The 25,211-nt window shown below is 40.6% G+C and overlaps 1 protein-coding gene across 3 annotated transcripts in view; it reads left to right on the top strand.

The window, feature by feature from the left end:
• SNTG1 (syntrophin gamma 1) overlaps window positions 1–25,211 on the top strand; it is a 426,064-nt gene that overhangs the window by 288,299 nt on the left and 112,554 nt on the right. For all 3 annotated transcript variants that reach the window (XM_039912673.1, XM_003428461.4, XM_039912672.1), the window contains 2 exons: window positions 3,145–3,275; window positions 6,966–7,095. In XM_039912673.1, the coding sequence (XP_039768607.1) occupies window positions 3,145–3,275; window positions 6,966–7,095 (261 nt within the window). The remainder of the gene's footprint in view (window positions 1–3,144; window positions 3,276–6,965; window positions 7,096–25,211) is intronic.

Here is a 25,211-nt window from a genome sequence, read left to right as displayed (position 1 = left end):
AACAAATGCCATAAATATAAGGGCAGGGAGCAACAGTGAGCCTTTATTTCTGTATTCAGAGACGTTTCAAAAGCATGAAAAGAGCCAGGCTTTGACAACTCTTAGGCCAATTGGATGAGCTGAGGAGTTGCCCAAGATTCCATTCGTAGAGATAGATCATGGTTGGTGAAACAGAAAATAACCTGAATTACAGCAAGAGCGTAACTCAGTTGAACTCTTGAAAACAATTTCATCTTTATACTAAAACCCTTATAAGACATATCATTATACATGAAAGCTATAGTTACTCCCGAAACCATGCTATATAAAAGGCTTTTATTTTCTGCTTTGGCTTCTGAAATCCATTGGGATGAATATATTAGACTGAGAACTAACCAATTTCATCATCCTTTCAAAAATCTGTAAATTAAAGAGCATTGGCATTAGTTAAGACAGCTTAAGAGGGGTGAATGCCTGTATATCTTAAGTAGAGAAATATGAAAGAAGACTTTTCCCAGTAGAAAAGCAGGGCAATGTGTTAGCTCCTATAACCGATCCTGCTTCTGGCTCTTGTGTAGATGAAGAACAAGCTACTGTAAGCCTTCTTAGAATCGCCTGTGTGAACTTGAAGCAGTTAGGAACCTTGCCTAAGGACATCTTGGATGTTCCTTTCTTCAAACCTGCCAGAGGTCTTTCTTCACAAAGCCAACTTGTCTCAGTCTGTCTCCCAGGAATTAACACTATCCACTTGCTCCATATTGTGCTACATTGTATAGTATAGTCATTCCTATACCATTAATTTTCCCTCATTGCTTGAGAAGTTGTCGTACCACTAGAGGCTGTTCAACAATTTGTCAGGAATCCCACCATCTACCCTGTTGCTCATCTGTCCAAATCAATGACGATAAGTTGCAGTAACCACAGGTCTAGATTTTCCTCTCTGGAGAAGTGATCTAGCTATTTGATACTGGGGCGATGTGAGCAGTTCGAGGAGCTCTCAATCACACATTTGGGCTATTTCAGATGAAATCTTGTTGCTTGATATCGACAGATTGGCATTGACATTTCCTGTATTTGTATATTCAGGGCACATTCTTCTCTTCAGTCCCCTTCTTTTGCCACCTCAGTGTTAACCATGTTCCCAACTCTATCCCCATCCCTCGTCAAGTGTAGCCCTGCATTTCTCCTCCTTCAACCCAGCTCTACTTCCTCAGGCCAGGCTGACTTTACATTTCATCAGTGCTCATCCTGTAGCCCTGCCAACCCTGTCTCCAAGTCTGTGACCATAGGAATAGCCTCTTTAGAACTAGGAAACTTTTTCTCCAGGTCTTCCATGATGGCTGTGGCCAAGAGGTCATGTCTAAGACAATTCCATACAACTCTTTGGTGTGGACAGAGTACGGCAGGCAGTAATATCATACTCTGTAGAGGTCAGGCATATGAGTAGAAGGAGTGACTAATAAACTAAAAGAAGGGTCACATCTGGAATTATAACAGCCCCTGAGGATCTTCTTCGTTTCAGCAAGTAGTAATAGAAATCAGCTCCCGTGGCTCTCAATACATTTTTGAACAAGAGAGTTTGAAAAAGGAGGGGTTTCCTCTCTCCAAACCGTACTATTCTTGATGTTCTCTATGAGATTGTTGGCAAAGAGTCACAGATTACCTGAGCTTTCAAAGATTGCTTTCATTGTTTAGAATCTCAATGTTTAAGGAAGATGAGTTTTTGCAAGTCTGTTGTTTGTAAGAGTGAACACGTCTGAACTGAATAGGAAGTACATTATATGATAAAATAATCTTTCATCTGGAACTTTCAAAAAGCTGCAACAATTTGATTAGTCCCTAAACTTATCCAGAAATTGTAATACCTATTGGAAAAAAAAAAAGAATATCAACAGTTCCCCAAACAGAACCAGACCCGACCTACTTACTACCCATTATGACTTGAATCTTAACTAAGAATTCTCTGTGCTTTGATAGGCATTGATTGATGGGAATGCACTGGGAATATTTCAGAATAATTGTACAATGGAGAAATCTCTCCTATGCAGCCAATATGCTCTCAAAAAAAAATCACTCTAAAGCGAAAGGGTAAAGTTATTATTTGAGGATCATTTACCTGTGATATGGTAACCTGCCAGCTCCCATAGGCAAAATCAGTTATGCATACGGGTGAACTATAAATAAATTGGGCGAGAACTCCCTCAGATCCTCTCTTTCCTTTTCTCTCCTTTTGAATGGAGCTTGGAAAATTGTTTAATTTGCACATGGATGCAATTCTGAATTTAAGTCCAATGCTGTGAACTCCTTGAGCCCTGCTGCTATCTTTAGACTATAACACACCAAGGCCAGAAACCTGACCCAAGGTTAGAGCCTGTGCTATTCTATAGGGAAAAATATAGAAGGAACTGGAAATGACTTACACCCAGTTCTCCTGTAATACCAAGAGTTGTGTTCTTCCAAAACTTGGTGTTGTGGAGAACTCACTCTGTACCCATAGCTCTATTTGGGTGCCCTGCCAACCCCTTCAAATTTAACATGTCCAAAACAAAATTCCTCATTTTCCCACCCAAACCCTATTCTTCCCTCGACTCTCCTATCACTGTAGATAGCACCACCATCCTCCCCGCCTCATATAACCTTGGGATTGGCCTCCCTCATTCATTCCACATATTCAGTCTGTCACCAAATCGTGCCAGTTCTATCTTCACAACATTGCTAAAATCTGGCCCTTCCTTTCCATCCTAACGGCTATCATATTGATCCAAGCACTTATTCTATTCCACCTTGACTGCCGCTTCTGCCTCCTTGCTGACTTCTCTGGTTCCTGTCGCTCCCCACTCCAGGCCATACCTCATTGCTGCCCAAATCATTTTTCTAAAAAGTGGTTCAGTCCATGTTTCCCCATTCCTCAAGAATCTTCAGTGGTTGCTCATCCACCTCTGTATCAAACAGAAACTCCTTACCATTGGTTTTTAAACACTCCATCTCTTTGCCCTCTCCTAATGTACCTCATGGATTTCCTACTACAATTGAGCACACTCACTTCGCTCCTCAAATGCCATCCTACTCACTTCCTATTTATGAGTTTTGTGATATAAACTAGGATAAAAACTACATAAATGCTTTGGAAAGAAAGTTTTCATGATTTTTTGGAATTCTTTCCAGGATACTCTGTCATGTTCTTCCTGGCCTACATCACCAGGACTGAGATGGGAAAAGAGATGGTGTGACCTTCGCTTAATCCCTCTTCTTCATTCACGTTTCTCCCAGTACCTTCCCGGATCAGATCTGTGTAGGTAAGTGAATTTATATTAATTTTATATCACTTCAAGATAGGATGGAATGTCAATTTTTATTCCTATTACTATTATACTAGAAGTGGCATGACAGGTATGTTAAAAACTACTTAAAAGCTAGAAGATAAATGATAGGGAAAGTCAACAGGGGTCAAAAAAGATGCATATTAGCCATAAACATACATTCCTAGCCCTTAGTCCTATTGCTCAACCAGTATTCAAGGGCCCGAGGTGTGGGGGCCACTGAGATCCTGGCAAGTTTCAGTCGTAGCCTCGACCAGTGCAGTTCTGTAGGCTTTTCAAATCCCAGACTTCCCAGTAGGCCTTGAAAACCAAGACAGGCCATATAGCCCAGTGCCTAGGCATGGAACACAGCTCAGCATCTTCATTCCAATTTCAGCATAGCCCCCGACTTGATGTTTTCCACAGCATTTTTCTGGGTCTATTGCCTAGGGATGGGGTGGGGCCCTGCAGGGCTCATGCTAGAAACGGGAGGACCAGGAGCATACTTTTTGTCGGATGCACCCCTACCCCCCACCCATAAATACCATTGATTGATTGAGTGCTCTGCACACAGTAAGTGCTCAATAAATACCACTGATTGAGTGATCACTGAAAGTAGAAAGGATTTTCTTGACCAGTCATTTACTTTCTCTGAGCCTCAGTTTCTCCTTTGGACAAATTTCAGTGTCTCTACTGACTGATGTTTGATAAACAATGGATAAATAAGATAAAGTCATACAGATAATGATGTCATACAAAAGCAAATCTCCTGTACTTAGGAACCATTTTTAAATGTTATAGGAAACATGCCTACTAGGCCTAAAGGTTCAGAAGACATGTATTAAAGTCTTTTAAAATTGAAATATTGCTATGCTCCCAGAAAACTTTTGTCTCACTTTTCTGTTAAAAAAGTAATGGCTTGGTGAGTAAAGTTCTATTACTAAACTTAAATAGAGGTAAGTACCAGTGAGGTGAAGTAACATGACCTAAAAATGCACTACTAATTACCATATACTGACTAAAACAGCATTTTCAATTATGGAAAGTTGCCCTGAAATTCAACAGCCTTTTGAAACAATTACATTTAGCAGAAATCCTTAAAGAATTAAAACCAGTGTTGATCACACAATAGAAGAAAAAAAGGCAAAATTATTAATACTATACCCTTTTATAACTTTGTATCTTTCTTCAGAAAGTGGATAATATTTTAAAGCCAGAATCACACATCTGTGTGTTCTCAGGAGAACTGTATTAAACTGTATTAACTGACATTAAAGTTTAATGTCCCACACTACTAAATAAATGGGTAATTGGTAAAATATTGACTGGAGAAAGACACTCTGAATTGAAATGGAGCAAAGTAGATTAGGTATCCCAGCTTACAGCCTGTCGACAAATGCAATCACCTGAAAGCTAAGAATGACAATCCAACTGTATTTTTTGTGTCTTCTTTAGAAGGGCTCTTCACAAACACTGAGAGAGGTCCACTCCCACCCTTCACAGTGTAACAGGGAAGAGATTTTCCAGAGGACTTTACTAAGCTATATAGCCCAGTTTGGGGAAGACAGGAAACCCACACCATAGCTCAAAAACCTCCCCATCATTCCCCAGGGATAGGCATTTCTAAAGAGTAGAAAGACCTCTTCTTGCCCACTTTGTATCCAGGAGTGAAACTGGAACTGTGGCCTTAAAATTCTTCAGTAATCGATTCAGATGCCTCGGAAATGCCAGGCAACGATCAGGGAAAAAGATCATCTCAGAGCCCCCTCCAGAGTATAGAGAAATGAGTCAGGTGCCTGACCAAATCAATTCTGCATCACTGTGGTGAGTGGAAAAATAAAAGGAATCACAGTCTTTGCTTGACCCATGAGGAAACAGGCCTAAAAGGGCTTTGGGGCGGGCCCCAAAGCACGAGTCAAGTTCCTCATAGAGCTCTAACTCAAGTCCATTGATGCTTTATCTGTACCCTCATATTGGCCAGAGATTCCAGAAAAGCCAAGAACTATCTCATGTGGTTCATCTAATGTCCTGGAGCAGATATCTGTCTAGATTTAAGTATCTGAGGGTGGTTAAGACAATGGATACGTGCCTTGGTTGGGAAATTTAACAGCTAGTTTATCATGCTGAAAATACTGCAAAAGAATGGTTTACTGAATTATTTTCTCTCTTTCTATCTCACATGCACAAAACACATATTTAGCTGACTTCAAGGGTAGAAAAGTGGTCCTTGGGGAACGTGGGTTGGTTGGACATTACTGTGAGGCTGCCTGGGCTAATTTGGCTCATAGAACCCTGGAAGCTGAAATAGAGCCATTCGTTTCTGCTACAGGAAGCACTGGTTACCTCTAGCTAAAAGACTGGGAGCTGTACACAATAATGTGAACAAATTAGCTCTCATTTTACATAAAACCATGAACCCATGTCTGATTCTTTTTATACCTCACTTCCATTAGTAAGGGTCAGACCATTGTTTGAACCATTGATTTGAGTTCTTTCCAGTGTTTTCCAGCTGTAGACGGATTTGGGCCTGCCACAAACACGATAGACTATTTTATCAGAGACTGGCAGTGTTCCTACCTCCCTCTGAGTTTTAATATAGTTTTGAAAGAGCTAAAGGTGGATCTGAGTATATTCCTGCCTAACAGTAGGGAACGACCTGTTAGGAAGGTCAGAACTAATTCCCACTTGGAAACAAAACGGAACTTTGGGTTTACTCCATCTTACATTCAGATGACATTACCTCGAACCCCTTTATGAGCTATGAACCAATCAGTATGGAATGAAAAATGGTCAGGTGCTTAAGGGGCTTTCCACACCAACCATATGCTTTGTGGCTTTTTGTTTGTTTTGGGAAATGAAATCAGGACTAATATCCACTGTGGATCCACAGCTACCTAAACCTTTGCAGGCGAAAGCCAAAACACAGTGTTTACTGAAGGAATAGAAAGCTATACAACCTGAGCCATTTTTAGCACAATCTGCAGAAGTTGTGTATGATTGCTCAAGATTCCATCCAGCTCAGAACTATGGGAGCTTCAAAATTGTTTAGAATTTGTGGGTGGCTGTTATAATCCAATGCACTTATGCTTCTATTTGATCCACTGGGGGGTTCAGTCCCATCTGTTGTACTTTGCTTATAGAAAAAAGAAATACACCAATTTCTTGAAGCATTTCCCCAGTCGGTTTCATTTTCTTAAACCAGAAACGTAGACTTGGAAGTCTGAAAAGAGTATCGAGGGACTGATTACAATATCTTAAAGCAGAAAATTGTAAAATTTGAAAATTTTGTTGGCATTTTATCTTACATATTAGCTACCATGTTCTTTTGTGCATTTACTACTTTAAGCTCTACAGTAGTGGGTTAGAAACAGTGCTAAATATAGCATATAAATTTCATTGTAACCTGTTTTTAGGGGCATATTTTGGTAATCTTGGTGATCAAGAGTTCTGAGATTTCTAAGGAACTCCACCACTAATATAAGTGACTTTCCATTTCCCAAGGTTGTCGGGGTTCTTTTAGGCTAAATGTTGAATCCTAAATTCAGCATTTATGAAAATGGGTGGCATCAGATATGAAGCCAGAAGATGGCCTCCTAGGAAGAAAACTTTTCAGCAATTACCATTCCAATGGCAGCTTTGATGAAATTAGAGTGTCTAATGACCGGATCTGTTCTGACATGTCTCCAGGCAGAATGCTTTTCAAGTCATTGCTGTGGATGGGGTGTGCAGTGGAATAATTCAGTGTCTTTCGGCTGAAGATTGTGTCGACTGGCTCCAAGCAATAGCAACGAACATTTCGAACCTCACAAAGCACAATGTAAGTACAAAACCGAGTCATTCTTGACCACATTCATTGCTCTCGAGAAGCACTCCTGGCTTTTATCCGGAGAGGCTTATCTACCTGTTTCCATGTACGCTATTAACGTGGCTTGAGGGTTCCTACTTTATCATCCAGTTTATTTAGGAAATGCATTTAAAGAGGGATGATATTTTTCTCTTAAAGCAATCCTTATCGAAACTACTATCAGGTACTAGCCAGATGGCAAGAGAGAGCCAGAAAAATAGTCTAAGCAGGTTTGTAAGGTAAACATACTACAATGGTGCCTACTAAAATTTTTGAAAAATGGAAGCTAGCTGCATTCTTGCTATAATGGGTGAAGAATTTCCAAGTAATGTTGCTTGATCTACCAGCAGACTATAAGTGTTGTGCTAGAAATGTCTGAATGGATCTATTCACCTATCGGGGAAGTGAATAGGCCATACTCTGGACCAGGCAGGAAGGAGAGCAAGTTCACCCTCTGGGGGCCGGAAGGTCACCGGGTCAGAGCTGGAAGTTGGGTGGCAGAATAAAGGGACCCCCTGAAAAACCATCCCCTGGGGCAGCAGCAGGAGTCCATAACAGTGGGGTCAGATTAGAAACTTATATTCCACTTGAAAATCTGACTCCATCACCTTCAATATATCTTACAAATGAAATTATTATTATTATTGTTCTTATTGTGGTTATTTGTTAAATGCTATGTGTCAAGCACTACTGTAAATGTTGGGGTAGATACAAGTTATTCATGTTGGACACAGTCCCTCTCCCACATGGGGCTCACAGTGTAAATAAGAGGGAGAACAGGTATTTAATCCCCACTTTACAGTTGAGGAAGATGAGGTGAAGTGAATTGCCCAAGGTCACAGAGCAAGCAAGTGACAGAGCCGGGATTAGAATCCAGGTCTCCTGATTCCCAGTCCCATGCTCTTTCAGTGCTTTTCTGCTTCTTCGGAAGTGCAGTTGACCAACTCTCTCGTGCAAAATTCCCAGGAGAAGGCAGGAAAGGGGTCCAAACCACTTTGTCATCCTGGCCCTTGTTTATGCAAGATAGGAACTGAAGCCTGGGAGTGCAGGAGAAAAGGGACAGAGGAGAAAGAGGAATTCTTAAGGACTTGGATACACACCCCAGCCCCACGGTACTTATGGAAATATTCTTAAACTCTACTATTACGCCTATTCTTAATCTATTTTAATGTCTACCAACTCTGCTGTATTATACTCTTCCAAACAGTACAGTGCTCAGCATACAGTAAGTGCTCAGTAAATACCATTGGTTGACTGACTGATTAGGAGAGGCCAGAACATGTCCATAAGACAGTCCTCTCTGTCTTGTGCTGCTCTCACTTCAGATCTAGATCTTCTTTCATCCACCCCGCCCACTAAAGAGTACAGCTGAAGCTAGTAACTGATTCATTCTACAGTTCACTGGGAAATAACAAAGGGGAATGGTGACTTTTTTCTTCCTCTAGACTGCAAGCTTGTTGCGGGCAGGGAATGTGTCCACAAACTCTGTTATAGTGTACTCTCCCAAGAGCTGGTACAGTGCTCTGCACACAGTATGAGCTCAATAAATACTATTGATTGACTGAGTCCAACTCTTTTGGAATATCAGGCTGAGGATTCACTGGCATCTCTAGATTAAATCTCTTCTCCTTATTTGATATCCAGTTGGGCACACCTGTAAAATTTGGGTTTACATTCCATTTACACAAGACTGTTTCTCTCAATTACAAAATCGATAAACAGCACATACTGTCTGTAGAGCCCTATACTCAGCACCTGGGAGAATAGGACAGACATGTTCCCTGCCCTCAAGGAACTTATAGTCTTTTACCTATAGTGAAAGTCATGTTAATTTGAAATAAGAAGATGCTGATGAAGTGTAATCCTTTGAGATTTATATTTCACCTCAGCACTATGTTCCAGCTGGAAGCAATATGTAAAAGCCAATGCATTATAAAAATGTAGCAGACAGAAATTTATCCACCATCTGTAAGCTCCCATACAGCACAAGCCAACTTTTATGGCTAGTTGTTCACCTCTCTAATGCTGCTGCTGATTGATGCTACCAGAATCACTAGGAACCTGACAAATGAGGGTACAATTCCTTTCTCCTCTCAATATCATCTTCTGTTCTGCACTGTTTTAGCTCTGAGGGAGTTTGTTTGCCAGTTATGATAATACACTATTACACTCAGAATTTCATCTAGAAGCACTTTTAGCTGTCAATGATTACAAAGTAATTACATGTCCTTTTGATCTTATAATCAGTTCTGTCTTTACAATATTAACAATCACAAATCACTTGGAAATTTAAAGTGTTATAAAGCTAAAGGAAGAATATTAATAGTAACAGTAATACTAGGAATGTCAGTGAAGGGTCTGTCAGCATAAGAACTAGCCAGAAAACGTGAACTGTTCCAGTGGAAGAGGTCTGGGAAGGGGAAAATTAAAGATGTTATGGGTTGGTGGTAAAGTTGTGTTTGGGAATGTAATTAATACTGACTTCACTCTTTCCAGAGGAGTGGGCATGGGGCTATTGCAAGAGGGGCCAGGGAAAACAAATTGATGTGTCCCAGCAGTGTGAGGAGGGGAGGAAGAGGGAGGTATTTGGTAGAAGTCTTCTCTGCACCTTTAATCTTTGCTCAAATATTGCTGATCAGATAACTCTGCCTAGGAGGGTATCCCTGGCCACCCTGTTGGTGGAGATTTTGCCAGACTTCTCTGGGACAGGACTTGACCTGGTCACATACTCTCTGCTGTAACCTGGAGCTGAACATTAGGAACCCAGTCTTTGGCATCAGCACCCGAGCATGTGTTTGTCCCCAGGAGGAGAATCTGGGCTGGTTAGGAGAAGGGAGATTCATTTCCGGAGTCCGGGAGGCTGCCCGGTGGGGAAATTGAGCTCATTATGAGTTGCTTATTATGAGGTTACTCACTATGAGATAGAGCCTGGCCAAGTGGCTAGAGCATGGCCGTCCAAGTCGCAGGGATCTGGATTCTATTCCTGGTTCCACTGCTTATCTGCTTTTTTGACCCTGGGTAAGTCACTTCAATTCTTTGTGCCTCAGTTACCTCATCTGTAAAATGGGAATTAAGACTGTGCGCTCCATATGGAACATGAACTGTGTCAAACTGATTAGCTCATATCTATCCCAATGCTTAGCAGTGCCTGGCAGATAGTAAATGCTTAACAAACACCTTAAAAATTGTTTGAATCCTATTTGATTCTTTTTGGATCTATAGTATCTCCAATTCATACATCAGGCATCTCATTCTAAGTGGGGAGAGCTGAGGGAAAGAAATACATTAGGGAAAGGTATTTACGAGAGGGGAGACAGCTGCTTAGATGAATGAGAAGGGAGACCAATGATCTGAATGATGGGTTAGAGAGTGATGGAAAAGTGGAAAACATTCTTCCAAGGACCAGAGAAATTAGGATGGGAGATAATGGGCATAGGTGGATACTGAAATAGAAGTATTGCTTCTTTCAATTTAAACTGAATTCAGAAATGAAGGTGAAACTGAAGAAGGGTTTTGAAGAGGAAGGCAAGATAAAGTTTGCTAACTAGATCTTATTTATGGGCGGGGAATGTGTCTGCTAATTTGGTTGTATTGTATTCTCCCAAGCGCTTAGTGGAGTGCTCTGCACATAGTAAGCACTCAGTACATACCATTGTCTAATTTACTGAAAGATGCCCTTTGTGCAGAACTGTAAATTGTCATCAAATGAAGAATGAATCATGGATGCCGGGAGGCAGAGCGACCAAGGCCTATGGCATGGGACTTTGTATAGTTGTGGATAATGGCAATATTAGGGCTGATTCTTCCTGGGTTTTTATCCCTTCTCCCATTCCCTTCTGCACCGTCCTTGCATTTGGGTTTGTACTCTTTATTCACCCCTCCCTCAGCCCCACAGCACTTGTGTACATATCCAGAATTTATTTGTTGTATTTGTTAAACGCAGAAGAAGGCACTGGTAAACCACTTCCCTATTTTAGTTTCCAAGAAAAGTCTATAGGTACACATACCAGAAAGACTACAGATATAGCAGAAGATAGGACGTTCTGATGAAAATTTTTTCTAGAGAGTTGCTATGGATCACAAACAACTTGATGGCATTTGATGATGATGATGATGATGATGATTTGTTAAGTGCTTACTAGGTGCCAGGCACTGTACTAAGTGTGGGATAGATACAAGTTAATCATTCATTCATCTGATAGCATTTATTGAATGCTTACTTTATGCAGAGCACTGTACTAAGCACTTGAGAGAATAGAATATAACAATAAGCAGACAAATTCCCTGCCCATTTGAGCTTACAGTATAGCGATCAGATTGAACACTGTCCATGTCTCACGATGGGCTAACCATGTTAATTGCCATTTTACATATGAGGTTACTAAGGCACAGAGAAGTTAAGTGATTTGCCCAAGGTCACACAGCAGACACGTATTGGAAATGAGATTAGAACCCAGGTCCTCCTTACTCCTAGGCCCATACTCTATCCACCAGGTCACACTGCTTCTCTCAGTTTAGATTGTCCTGTCTCTCCCTCTAGACTGTGAGCTTGTTGTGGGCAAGACATCTCTACCAACTTTGTTTTACTGTACACTCCCAAGCACTTAATATAGTACTCTGCACAGAGTAAGCGCTCAATAAATGTGATTGATCGATTTTTCCCAGTTTCCTCCAAGCAAGAAAATACATTAAAACAGATCTATTTTGCTGAATTTTTAAGCACGGTATGGGGCAGCAACTTTGTCCAATCTGATCAACTTGTATTTACCGCAGCATTCCATGCTTTGCCACCTATTATGCCAGATATTATTTTGGAACGAGTGAGTATTAAATGCATCTTTAACCCGGGGAATACCTATTTGCAAGCAGGTCAATTCCAGTTTTTTTTTCTTCCAACAATTACTGATGACAAGTTTTTAGAAGGAGTTTTGTTAAACTAGAATGTGTGTCCTATTCTTTAAGAAAGGATCAGTATGGTCTCAAGAGGGAGAGATATGTGCTATGAATGCTGCTTTGGTAGATCCTCACTACCAGAGCCTCTCTCCAATGTTTAATCAAATTTATAGAAATCCCAACAGTTGGAAACTTGCTTCCCACTTAACGGGAAAAATGCCATCCTTGAAAGTCATAGAACAAGAACTTTATTTTAGATAAACTCAGTGCTTGTCTAGAGAGACACCCAATATAGTTATTTACTATTATGTGACACCTTAATTAGAGTATTGAGAGATTACATGGCTTGCAGAATGAAGCTTATTTTGAGGAGGTGTTTGATCATTTGTCAGGCTTGGCTTTTGCAATGTCTTTTTTCCTGTAAATTTTTGCGTATAGAGTTTCTTTGCCTATATCTGTGGGATCTGTGAACTCCTCGAAGACGAGGCTCTGATGAGTACAATTATCATAAGAACAGTGGAAGAACTATTTGGTGATAATGTTTGAAAGGAGGGCTAGCTATTTTTTTATAAGCACCCCAACTTCGTAATTCTTGGTTTGATGTAAGCTGTGGTTATCTGTTTTACTCTTCATATGTCTCAGTCTGGCCTCTCCATGTCTAAAAAGGACGATCTTAAATTCAGCCAAAAACAAATCACCTTTTCTATGCAGAAAACCATATTAAGTGTTTGGGAGAGTACAGTACAGTAAAGTTCGTAGTCACAATGCTCGCCCTCAAAGAGTTTTTAATCTCTCCAGCACAGTAGCAGCATGGCATAGTGGATGGAGCACAGGCCTGGGAAGGTCACGGGTTCTAATCCCTGCTCTGCCACTTGTCTGCTGTGTGGCCTTGGGCAGGTCACTTAACTTCTCTGTTTCTCAGTTATCTCATCTGCAAAATGGGAATTAAGACTGTGCGCCCCATGCATGACAGGGACTGTGTCAAACCTGATTTGTTTGTATCCATCCTAGCACTTGCAACAGTGCCTGGCACATAGTAAGTGCTTAAGAAGCAGCGTGGCTCAGTGGAAAGAGCACGGGCTTTGGAGTCAGAGGTCATGGGTTCGAATCCCAGCTCGGCCACTTGTCAGCTGTGTGACTTTGGGCGAGTCACTTAACTTCTCAGTGCCTCAGTTACCTCATCTGTAAAATGGGGATTGAGACTGTGAACCCCACGTGGGACAACCTGATTCCCCTGTGTCTACCCCAGCGCTTAGAACAGTGCTCGGCACATAGTAAGTGCTTAACAAATACCAACATTATTATTAACAAATACCCTAATTATTATAATTATATCAATCAGCAGTATTTATTTAGTGCTTAATGTGGGCAGAGCACTATATTAAGCACTTGAAGGTTAGTATGCTTCGCAATATTAGGTTTGTAACAATGAGTGGGAGGCAATGCCACACTGCTCTTCCTAAGTAACTCACAAGATTTTTGTCTCATTTTTGACCAGTCAAAGATGAAATAAACTCCAGTCCCTCCCTGACCTACAGGGAGTTCTAGTCTTTAACTATTAATTTTTCCTTAATGAGAACTCAATTTGAGTAGATTTGTAGAACTAAAGTTTAGAAATGTGTCTACTGCATTTTCTTTGTCTAACATTATTGTTATTGGATCCAGCTTCTCTAGAATGAGATTTCATTTAGTTTAATGGCTTGGCTATTTTCTAAGCTTCTGTATCTGCTTGGCTATTTTCTAAGCTTCTGTATCTTTTAATTGATTATTTTTTGCTCTTTTGTTTATTGGGTAACATTTGTGTGTCTGATAAGCACATCAACAAAAAGTAAATGAACACATTATCAGCTTCCTGGTCACTGTCTGACATTGGCAGATATCAGGAGCAAGCAATTTTGGAAGAAAAACTCAAATTTTAGCTTCTGAAAGGCAGCTTGCAAAAGCCCTACTACCTCATTCAGAATGTTCTCTGGTGACACAAAATAATTGTAGAGTTAGCAGAAGAATGCTCATGAGCTCCCCTGAGATTTATTAAAGAGGATCATAGGCATTCAGTGCAATTCACAAGGGAAATGGGAGGGTGATGAGTTTCTTGCCAGAAAGTTTCCTATTTTCTGGTGTGGGAAGAAAAGTTTGCATAAGTTTGGTGTTAGGATGGGTTCTGAAAAGACAGTGATCTCATAGGTACAGCTGAGGCCTAGCCAGCCCACAGAAAGTGACTTTCCCTTAGACCCCTTCAAGACAATCTCGGTTAGGGGTGCGGCAGAGGTTGCAGTAAAATGACCAGTTTATTCTTTTGAAAGAAGGCTTTTCGGAAAAGATGCTTTCTCCTTGCTGGAAACGATCCAGATGATTTAACTGTTAAAATTAATCAGTGATTCATACACTGCTGCTGGCTCTGTGATTTGACCAGGTGTGCAAGTAGGACTGATAAGATGATCACTAGTTCTTACCAGATGGTATGGCACATGGAAGAGCTGTGGCCTAGTGGAAAGAGCCTAGGAGATGGAGGACCTGAGTTTTAATGCCACCTTGCTGTGTGACTTTAGGCAAATCACTTAACTTCTCTGTGCCTGGGATTCCTCAACTGTGAAATGGGAATTCAATACTTAGACTTTGAGATGCATGTGGGACAGGGGCTGTGCCCAGCTTGATTTATTAGCTTATATCTACCCCTTGGATCTACTTAGAACAGTGCATTTTTATAGCATTTGTCACTATATACCATACATTGTACTAAGCGCTGAAGTAGGTACAAGCAAGTCCATGTCCGATGTGGGGCTCACAGTCTTAATTCCCATTTTACACATGAGGTAAGAGGGTGGGGCTTCTACTGGAGGCAGGGACTGAGGTTCAAAATTGATAGGGTGAAGTTTATGCTATCCTGCCTTTATTACTGCAGCAACCTCCTTGCTGACCTCCCAGCCTCTTGTCTCTCTCTCCACTCCAGTCCATATTTCATGCAGCTTTCTGAATCATTTTTCTACAAAAACATTCAGTCCAGGTGTCCCCATTCCTCATGAACTTCCAGTAGCTGCCCATATACTGCCACATCAAACAGAAACTCCTAACCACTGGCTTTAAAACACTTACTCGCCTTGCCTCCTCTTAACTTACTTGACTGATTGCCTACTACAATTCAGCAGGCTCACTTTGCTCCTATGCTGCCTACCTGCTCCATCTTGTCTCTCCCAAACCTGACCCCTCACCCATTTCCTGCCTCTGACCCGGAACTCCCTCCCACTTCATTACCTGACAGACCATCACTCTCCCCTCCTTCAAAGCGTTATTAAAAAATCACATCTCCTCCAAGAGCCCTTCCCCAACTAATTCCCTCATTTCCCTACTCCTTTTCCCTTTTGCATCGCCCTTGCACTTAGATTTGTCCCCTTTAAGAACTCACCTTTCACCTCATCCTCAGCCCCACAGCACTTATGTACATATTTCATAAGTATTTACTATGTGCCAGGCAGTGGGGTAGCTACAAGGCAATCAGGTTGGACAAAGTCTCTGTCGCTCATGGGGCTCACAGTCTTAATCCCCATTTTACAAATGAGGTGATTGTGGCCCAGAGAATCACCAGGTCATACAGCAGAAATGTGACACAGCCAGGGTTAGATCTTACTCCCAGGCCCCTGTTCCACTTCCCAATGTCTGTCACCCCTTTTAGACTATGAGCTCCTTACAGCCAGAGAATGGGTATACCGATGCCGTTATATTATACTCTCCCAAGTGTTTAGAATAGCACTCTGAACACAGTAAGCACTTCAAAAATACTATTGATAAAATGCCATATTTTATTATTTAAGCACTTATTCATTTAACCTGCCCATCTTTATTCTCCTATTTGTAAATGATTTTGTCTCTGTCTTCCCCCATTCAATTGTAAATTTCTTGAAGATAGGACTTTTGCCTCTATTTTACTCTCCCAAATGCGTAGAACAGTGCTCTGTGGACAGTGGGTGCTCAGTAAATGTTCTTGTTTGACTCATTGACCAAGAATAGTGGATCCTAACTGCCTGGCAATTTGGTTGGAATAATTAAGCTAAACGGGATCCAGTTAGGGTTCACAATGGCACCTGCACTGCTGCTGACTCCTTGTCCTTTCTTAATGCCCAGTAGGATGTTGATGATCTTATCCTCTACTGGATTTTCCTCCTTTGATTTTCTCTGGCTATTCCCCACTCATAGGTGTGATATGGCTGGGTTGAGTCCAAGAAAGTTCTTCTAGGGCCTTATGTGGCAGGAGGAGAAAAGCGTAGAGGAGAAACATTTTCCTTGAGCCATGCTCAAGGAAATTATTCACCAGGGCACAACCCCTGTCACTGGCTGCAGTCTGTACTGGTGCCCCCCTTCAGAATTTCTATTCGCAAAAGTCAGATGTAAACCCAATGCCAGAAGAGCTATTTTTAGATGAACAATAACAGTTTGGAGAAGGCTACTTCAATGTTTGTATTCTCCCTAATTTACCTCTTTAGTTATCACTGCTCAATTCACCAATCTGGGCTAACAGTTCTTGGGAAAAAACCCCCACAAGGCACCGTGTTGCTGGAGAGTATGTATTCCCCAAACAAACAAGGGACAAGTAAGATTTTCCAAATAGATCGTAATTATGGAAAAGGAAACAACCTTTTAAGCTCATCGGAGCTTTAAGGGCTAATGGTTTTTTTTAAAGAGATTTAGAAGAAAACTTCATTTATATAGAAACAAGCTCCCTAAACAAATATTAGTACCTGCCTGTGGGTAGAATCCAGGACAATACATCCTTTCTGCAAAGTGTTGATAAAACTCTGCCTTTGTCATGTTAATCTAACAGTCTAAACTGATTGTGCCTCAGAGTCTACATCTCCAACTTCCTTCCAGGATTTATGAATTTATGTATTCAACATTCTTGATACTTTGGTTATCCGTCAGCCTTCTATTAAAAGTTTCAGGGACCTCCCATTCCAGGATTCACAAAAGCATCTCTCCCAGAGGCAGAGTGCCAACTTGAAGACTTACAATTTTTCTATAGTGTTTTTTTTCCAAAATGTGATTTTTCCTAAATTCAATAATACATTCTGTTATTAGTACCCTTGATGCAGGATTACGTTTTATTCCTTTCACATTTTAACGTCAGTGTCTGTGAAACTAGTAACCTGAGTTTTGAACTTCTCAAGAAGTTGAGAAGCAGCATGGTGCAGTGGAAAGAGCACGGGCTTTGGAATCAGGGCTCCTGAGTTCGAATCCCAGATCTGCCACTTGTCAGCTGTGTGACTGTGGGCAAGTCACTTCACTTCTCTGCGCCTCAGTTCCTTCATCTGTAAAATGGGGATTAAGACTGTGAGCCCCACGTGGGACCACCTGATTCCCCTGTGTTTACCCCAGCGCTTAGAACAGTGCTCTGCACATAGTAAGTGCTTAACAAATACCAACATTTATTTTTTTTTTTTATTTTATGATTAGCGATATTTTGCAGTCAGGGCAGTAGTGGAGGTGAAAAGTAGGCAATTTTTAGATATTTGACTCAAGGAAAGGCATGGCTATTTTTGTTGCTAGAGTAGATGATAACCACTTCATTTTTTGATTGGTAATGGAGACCCAGGGGAATGGGTACTCAATTTAAATAGTCAAACTGGTATCAATTCAGTAAAACTTGTGAAGGGAAAAAAACAGAAGAACATTTAAAGGAAAATCATGTATGAGTATCTCTGTTTAAGTTTTTTTTTTTTTTTTCCTTATTGCAAGGAAGGTAAAAGAAATGTCTTCTCCTCTATGTTGGCTACACATGGTCATGTGGTGGAAATGACAGAAAATAGCTTAAAACATAGAGTCATTATAAAAGATTGATTTAATTTAGTATTTTTTATAGGACATATGGAAGTTCTATAAAAATTATTTGTATCTCACTTTCAATACACCATGACCTTTCATGTCAACAATTTTCCATTCTTAAATGACTTATAATTTGCTGATTTTAGAAATAAGACTATAGCATGAGAGCAGATCAGTTTTCACAAATAGGTACATTTGTTTTGGGCTCCAGGTCTGCTGCTCTTAATTGGAATAATTGAGGGTGCAGTTGTTTCATTGCACTCTCAAAAGCTTGCTTATGATATTGACCTGCAAGACTTGATTCATGCTTTGATGGGAGGTTTTCAAAACTTGTTCTATAAAGTCTTCTTGAGAACCCAGAAATGTTAGTTGGTAGCAAATGCAAAGCATTGTGAAGCTCGGAAAAGCAAGTCACACCTGTCAAAACTGTGGTCTGTTTTCTCTGATCATAGTCTTTAGCTGACTTACAATAATTCTCCTTTCTGTTATTTGCCATTCTGGCCGGGCTTTCAATTTACTTGCAGTCTCTTGCTGTTTTTTTAAATGGAGCTGTCATAATTGTCCTTCAATTTTATGGGTCCATTTAGACATTGCTATAAAACTGAATGTCGTCTTTTTGCCTGTTCACTTGTATACGCACCCTCTAATCTGACCCTCAAAGCTATAATTACCTGCACGTTCTTCAGTTGCTGGGCAGTGTAGATATCCAGATGGTTTGCAATTTTCCTTTTCATTTTGGGCTGTGTAAACTGACCCTCCACTCAGTTGGGCAAAAATGCGCATTTTCTCTCCGTTTTTGATTACAACACTGTTAGGAAATTAAGGAACATACTTCTGACAATTCAGGGACCTGGTAAGATACAGTGTGATGAAATACCAGAAGAGAATGTTGTGCACATATCCGTGGCATCGGACATGACTCTATGCTACACTACTAGATTTCCTTAACCTGGGAAGAAATTACTTCCATTCAGAAAGTACACATGGCCAGTACAGAATGAAGTTGTTAATCTAAAAGACATTTAGTCTTTTAGGCATTTATTATGTGCAGACCACCATACTAAGTATCTGGGAGAATACAACAGAATTAGATGACAAGTTCCCAGTCCATAACGAACTTAAAGCCCATGGAAACGAGTTTTTACTCGATGCAGAGATGGCTGGGAAACCACTGGAGGATTTTGAGGTGTGGAGTCTTGTGGAATGAGAATTTTTTTAGAAAAATTATCCAGGCAGCGGAGTGTAGTCTGGCCTGGAGTGGCAGGAGGCAGGGAGATCAGCAAGGAGGCTGTTTCAATTAGCGTGCCAGCAGTTTGGATGGAGATGTGATGGAGATAAGATTTAGTAACTGACTGAAAACATGGATTAATGGAGAGAGATGAGTTGAGGATAATACCAGATTTTAAACCTCAGATTAGACCTGGGAAATGCCAGTTTTGCTTGGGGCTTATTGAAATGAACATGTTGCCTTCTGATCCCTCAAGTTAGCCCATGCTCTTGGAAGGCCCAGGGTGCCAAAAATACTCCACCTTGGCCCCTGCCAGCCTTGTCTCAATATATTGTTGCCATCGTTGCAGAGAAGAGCAAATGGACAGTTGTTAGCCTGACATTTCCTATCAGCAGCCCCAGCCCAAAAGTCCTGGACCCTTAAGAACTGCCCTCTGCTCACAGACTCAAGATCGCATCTGTGTCTTGGGCTTAGAAGGTTCTTATTCTCTCCCCGGTGTTTACCTCCAGAGTTTATCATATCCCCATTTTCATCACTGATAAATCACAACTGGGAATGATTTCAGTTGGGGATTCTCTATGTATACTAAATCAGAGAAAGGTAACAGTGAGAAGGGAATGTGTGTGTGTTGGTGGGTGGGGAGGCAGTGCAGGGTGCGGGGGTTGCTTTAAAGAACAAAAGTCCAGCATTAGTCTTTATAAATGAAATCAGACAAGTTGGGAATTTTGTACTTAAGGTAGAAAATGAGCAAATGTAGCTTTAGGCTTAAATGGACATTTTCTTTTGAGCTTTTCTAAGGAAAAGCATGGCTATTGTAGTTTTTTTTCTTGAAAAATAAAACAATTTCAAAGAATCACAAAGAGGGTTCAATAAATATGAAATCAATCACACCTGTCTAGATCTCTGAGGCCTCTGTGTTTAAAACAAAGAATCCCCAACTATGTAAAATGGCTACAGCACCAAAGAAATGATTGCCAATCGGAAGGAATAGGTCTCAACCACTTCAGAAGAGACAAAAAGCCCAAAGAATGATCACATCCGTATTCAAAGCAAAAGAAATGCAGGTAGCTTCTCAGACACAGGAACAGATTAGAAGAAACATACTAATTATAGCTACCGCTGAGGAATAAGAATGAAAACAACTCTAAATAAAAGGTTTAGTGTGGGTAGGCTCTCTCTCACAGTTTTACCAGGACTGTCCCACAGTTCTGAAGATCATCATAAGCAATTTTAGAAAAAAAAATTCCAATGCATAGAATTGATAATGCCCTGGCTAAAACTTTGGCCCATCTTGCACTGATGGCCAGTTGTTCTTGCCTTTGTTTATTCCTGAAATTTCTATATCTATAATGATGAGCACTGCTTATATATAAATTTCTCATGTCAAGGTTCAGTCCAGTGAAGGAGGCCACCAGAAAAAGTGGTAAAAAAACCCCCCACAAACCCTTTCACCGTTTGGTGTTTCTGCCCTTATATTCCATCTTCAGGTGTTATCAATCAATCAGTCTTATTTATTGAATGCTTATTGTGTGCAGAGTACTGTCCTAAGTGCTTGGGAGAGTACAACACAACAATATAACAGACACATTCCTGGCCCACAGTGAGCTTATGGCCTAGAGGGGCAGAATGATGTAAAGCGTGTTAATGATGTAAATAGTCTTGCTTATTTCAAGCCCTACCTGATGGTCATGCTTCTTTTTAGTCAGTAACACAATTTTATTCTGCATAGTTTTTCCTGAAATTGTAAAGATAGGCTCTGAGAAGGGTCTGACAATCTCCTGCTGAGTTTGCTAGCTAAATGTTTGGTCCTTGTCCTCTTCAATTTTTGATTGGCCACACTGTGCTGTTTTCTTTTGATATACGATTCTCTCTCTGTAGGGTAACAGAATGAAAGGGACATTTTTTATTATAACTGTAAACTTAATGGCACTGACTTTAACTACAAAGGTTTCTCTTGGTGATCAGTGGAGAAAGTTGGCCTCAGTGAGTATGGAAGAGAAGAGCCAGTAGGTTTTCATGATCTGGAACTGTAGGTACAAAGTAAGACCTTTACCAGTGCTTTGAGAAGTAAAGCGAACTGTTGAAACATTTACCAAATCTGTGCTTCTGAAAAAGGCCAGGACATGAAAAAAGATTTAATTTGGATCTAATAATGACAATTGTGGTATTTGTTAAGCACTTATGTGCCATACACTGCACTAAGCTCTGGCATAGATACAAGATAATCAGGTCGCAGCCCCTGTCTCAAGTGGGGCTCCCAGTCTATGCGGGAGGGGGAGCAGGTTTTGATCCCCCTTTTACAAGTAGAGAATTGAGATACAGAGAAGTTAGGTGACTTGCCCAAGGTCACACAGCAGGCAAGTGGTTGAGCTAGGATTAGAGCCTAGCTTTGACTCCCAGGCTTGTGCTGTTTTCCCCTAGACCCTGTTGCTTCTTAGTAAATGTTTTGGCTGTGCTTGAAAGCGAAGGCACGGGAAAGTGTGCTGGTGACTTAATCAAACCATACCCATTCCATCTCTTTCAGTACCTACCCCACCTCTCACAACCAGGTCTGGCCAAAATGTTCCTCCTTTTATAACTGGGCCCAGGGTGTTTGCCACAGTGACCAGATTTCTATCACATATCTGTTTAAAATGCTTGATATTTAAGTGAATTTGAGTAAATATCAAAAGAGAGATGTGCAATATTGTGCAACAAATCAAAGGAACACAATACTTTAATAAGTCTTAACTATCAATTGTATAAAAATGTTTTCCAAGTGAAAGCATTTTCATCACAGATGGTCTGGCAGCTCTGAAAACAGGCAGTAGATACCCATAGAAGGGGTAGAAAACATGTGAATAGTTTGCCTGGGGTGGAGAATATGAGAATTCTTCAACCCTATCCCTAGTTCCTCAGTCACTTAATGGTATTAATTTAGCACTTACTGTGTTCAGATCACTGAACTGAGAGCTTGGGAGAGTATTGTATAACATTAAGCAGTGGTTAGTTCCCTGCTCACAACAACTAACTACGTGTCTCTAACGTTCCCTTCCCACAACAAACTCTCAGTCTGAGTGAGAGACTGATATTAATATAAATAAATGATTTAATTTAATTTCTAGATCTGTACCATTTTGAGGTTTCTCATCACTGTTGACTACTATAGTCTGTCCTTAGTAGCTCCTCACTTGTGCATCTAGCTGAACATTTCTAAAGGAAAACTTTTCAACATAATGTTTATAAGAGTGATATCAACTGATGGCACATGCAAAATTCAAATTCATTAAAATGATGGGGAATCAAATCAAGACTGCTCCTCTATGCCCCATTATTAAAGTTCTCCACGATAATATAGTATTTAAAATTTGCCTTAAAATTATTTTAACCATCACATTAAATAGTCTGACAAAACAGCAAAAATGCCATTCATCGGCAAGCGTGACTTCAGTGATTCTGATTTCTCTAGTGCCAATCTCCTAGCTTCTTCTGACGCTTATGGGATCTAGACTTGGGAGTTGGTGCCAGGAACCCTGCTCTATAGCTAAATTAGAGCTGCCTAGATTTCATATATTAAATCTTAGACTTTGAGCCTCCCGCTCAGATTGTGAGCTCTGTGGGTCAGGGACTGTGTCCAATTTGCTTATGTTGTAACTGCCCCAGGGCTTAGTAGTGCTTGGCATATAGCAAGTGCTTAACAAATACCATGATAATACAAGGTTGGAAAAGCAGCTTGGCCTAGTTTAAATAGCACAGGCTATGCCCATCTTGTCTTGTTGTCTGTCTCCCCCTTCTAGACTGTGAGCCCGTTTTTGGGTAATGATTGTCTCTGTTGCCCACTTGTACTTTCCAAGCACTTAGTACAGTGCTCTGCACACAGTAAATGCTCAATAAATACCATTGAATGAATGAATGAATGAATGGACTCAGAAGATGTGGGTTCTAATTTCGGCTCTGCCACTTATCTACTGGGTGACCGTCAGTGAATCACTTAAAGTTCTCTGTGCCTCAGCTTCCTCATCTCTAGACTGGGGATTAAAGCTGTTTTCCTACTTAGAGCCCCATATGGGACAGGACTATGTCTGACCAGATTATTTTATATCTACCTCAGTGCTTAGTAAAGTACTTGGCACATACAGTAGTATTTGTTTAGCTCTTTCACTGTTATTTTTATTATTATTACAGCCTGCAGGTTTAACATTGCTCCCCTGACCAAAAGCTGCAGGTTCAGACAACAGAGTTTTCTGGATATGTGGAGTGTGAACATGGTAGGCTTTTTAAACCACATTATATTAATTTATCTCAAAGTAAGGGTAATGTCAGAATTTTATTCATAAAAGTATAATGAATATCAGTTATAAATTATTATTAATGATCTCTCAACCAAAAGAGAGCTCACATTTTTTTTTTATTCTGGGACATGGTTTATTGCTGATATAAAAGGAGCCCACTAAAAATGCTACTTGAGAAAAAGTCTCCATAAATTAGTAGTGTTTGAACTCCCTCCTGGAGAACAGTCTTGACCGTCATCCGTCACTAGAAAGAACCAGACCTGACCAGAGAGAGCTCAGAATGTCATCCTCAGACTCTGTCTTACCGTCTCTCATTGCTCTTCTTCTGTTTAATCATCTCAGCGGGAGTCCTGAATAATTTTGACTGCATGAAAATGGAGAAGTTAAGGGGTTATCTGAGGTAAATGGAACTGAAGACCAGATGGAACTTTATAAATTAAAACCATCTCCTTGTATTCCACCCAGAATCAAAATGTTCACCGGTGCAAACAGCAGGCCACTTACGGCAAAAGCTCCGTAGGGATGACACCCACTACAACTTTTTGAATACATTTGGCTTGTTTCTGATCTCACTAATCTTTCTCAGTAGGGTAGTTATTGCCAGACCATTTGGGGTTTTAAGTGTCATTAATACCTAAGCTGAAATCCATGTCCCTTTTACCTGCACAAGCTATAGAGGGATAGTTAAAACCCTGGCCATCTCATATACTGCCTTTCACTTTCTATCTGTTCCCACAGATTAAGCAACCTGATATGTCTTGCTGTGGATTTAGGTTTTTGAGGATTCCCAGACTGGCTTTCTTAGTGGAGGATTTCTGATTTAGAACCTCCTTCTCCCTGGCATGCTGCCGATTCTCAGGTTTGGCAGTCTTCAGGGTACAGTTTAAGCAATATCCGTTAGGTTTAGTGTTGCTTTAATTTTGGTGGGGAAAGAGGACTGTTTTATGGAAACATAATTCAATTTGTACTCAGCTATAGCTTGGAGTAATAGCAGTGTCATTTTCTTATGGGGAGTGGCTTCTAAAGTACTGGTTCAAAAGTGTTCTCCTATGATGGCTGGCAAAAAATATATATACATTGTTTACTAAACAGGCATTTATTTGTGTATTTCATTAGTAAAGCAATGATTGCCAAGTCAGTTTGGTTTCTAAATCTAGAAAGCCCATGATTTGACCTTAATGTACCATCACTAAAATAGAAGACGGCTTGATGAGTAATTGAAGCAACGGCACTTTTGAGGCTGTAAGTGACCTTGTTGTTAGCAGGGAACATACCGCTTCATTATTCTACACTTTCCAAGTGGCAAGTTTAGAACACGGCATCAAGTGGTTGCTCAATAAATTCTACTGCTACTCTCCCATACCAATCCTGCCCAAGACCTCTCCAGAGAAAGCTTGATATTAGCTTTCCAGCCTGTTTGAGTTGTGGACATTTTCCTCGTCCTGTCTTTTCCTTCATATCTGGATCCTGTCCTGCGGCTTTTTGTAGGGGGATTTTTGTTCTCGATTCGTTTGCTGCTCTTCTCTTGATGTTGAAGAGTGGGAGGTGGTAGATAAGGGATGAGGGTGAAAGGGTTAATATGCGAGATAGAATGTGTGAAGAGGATTAATTCTTTCTAAGGGAACATTTAGTCTTCCAAGTGAACAGCCCATTAGTAAAAGTGAACTTCCCTCATTTGTCTCATACTAGTCAGTGATATTTATTAAGTCAGTGGTATTTATTGAGTGCTTATTGTGTGCAGAGCACTGTACTAAGTACTTCTTGTAACTATGGTATTGGGTTCCTGTGACTATCCACAGTCCCCAGTTCAAGAAGCATCTCCCTTTAGAGATGACAGCAAAACCATTGCATTCTGTGTGACAAAAAGCATGGCTCAGTGGAAA

This window comes from Ornithorhynchus anatinus, chromosome 7 (genome assembly GCF_004115215.2).
Source record: "Ornithorhynchus anatinus isolate Pmale09 chromosome 7, mOrnAna1.pri.v4, whole genome shotgun sequence".
Classification (NCBI taxonomy): Eukaryota; Metazoa; Chordata; class Mammalia; order Monotremata; family Ornithorhynchidae; genus Ornithorhynchus; species Ornithorhynchus anatinus.
The sequence above is the reverse complement of the archived record's forward strand: the minus strand, read 5'-3'. Positions and strand labels throughout refer to the sequence as shown.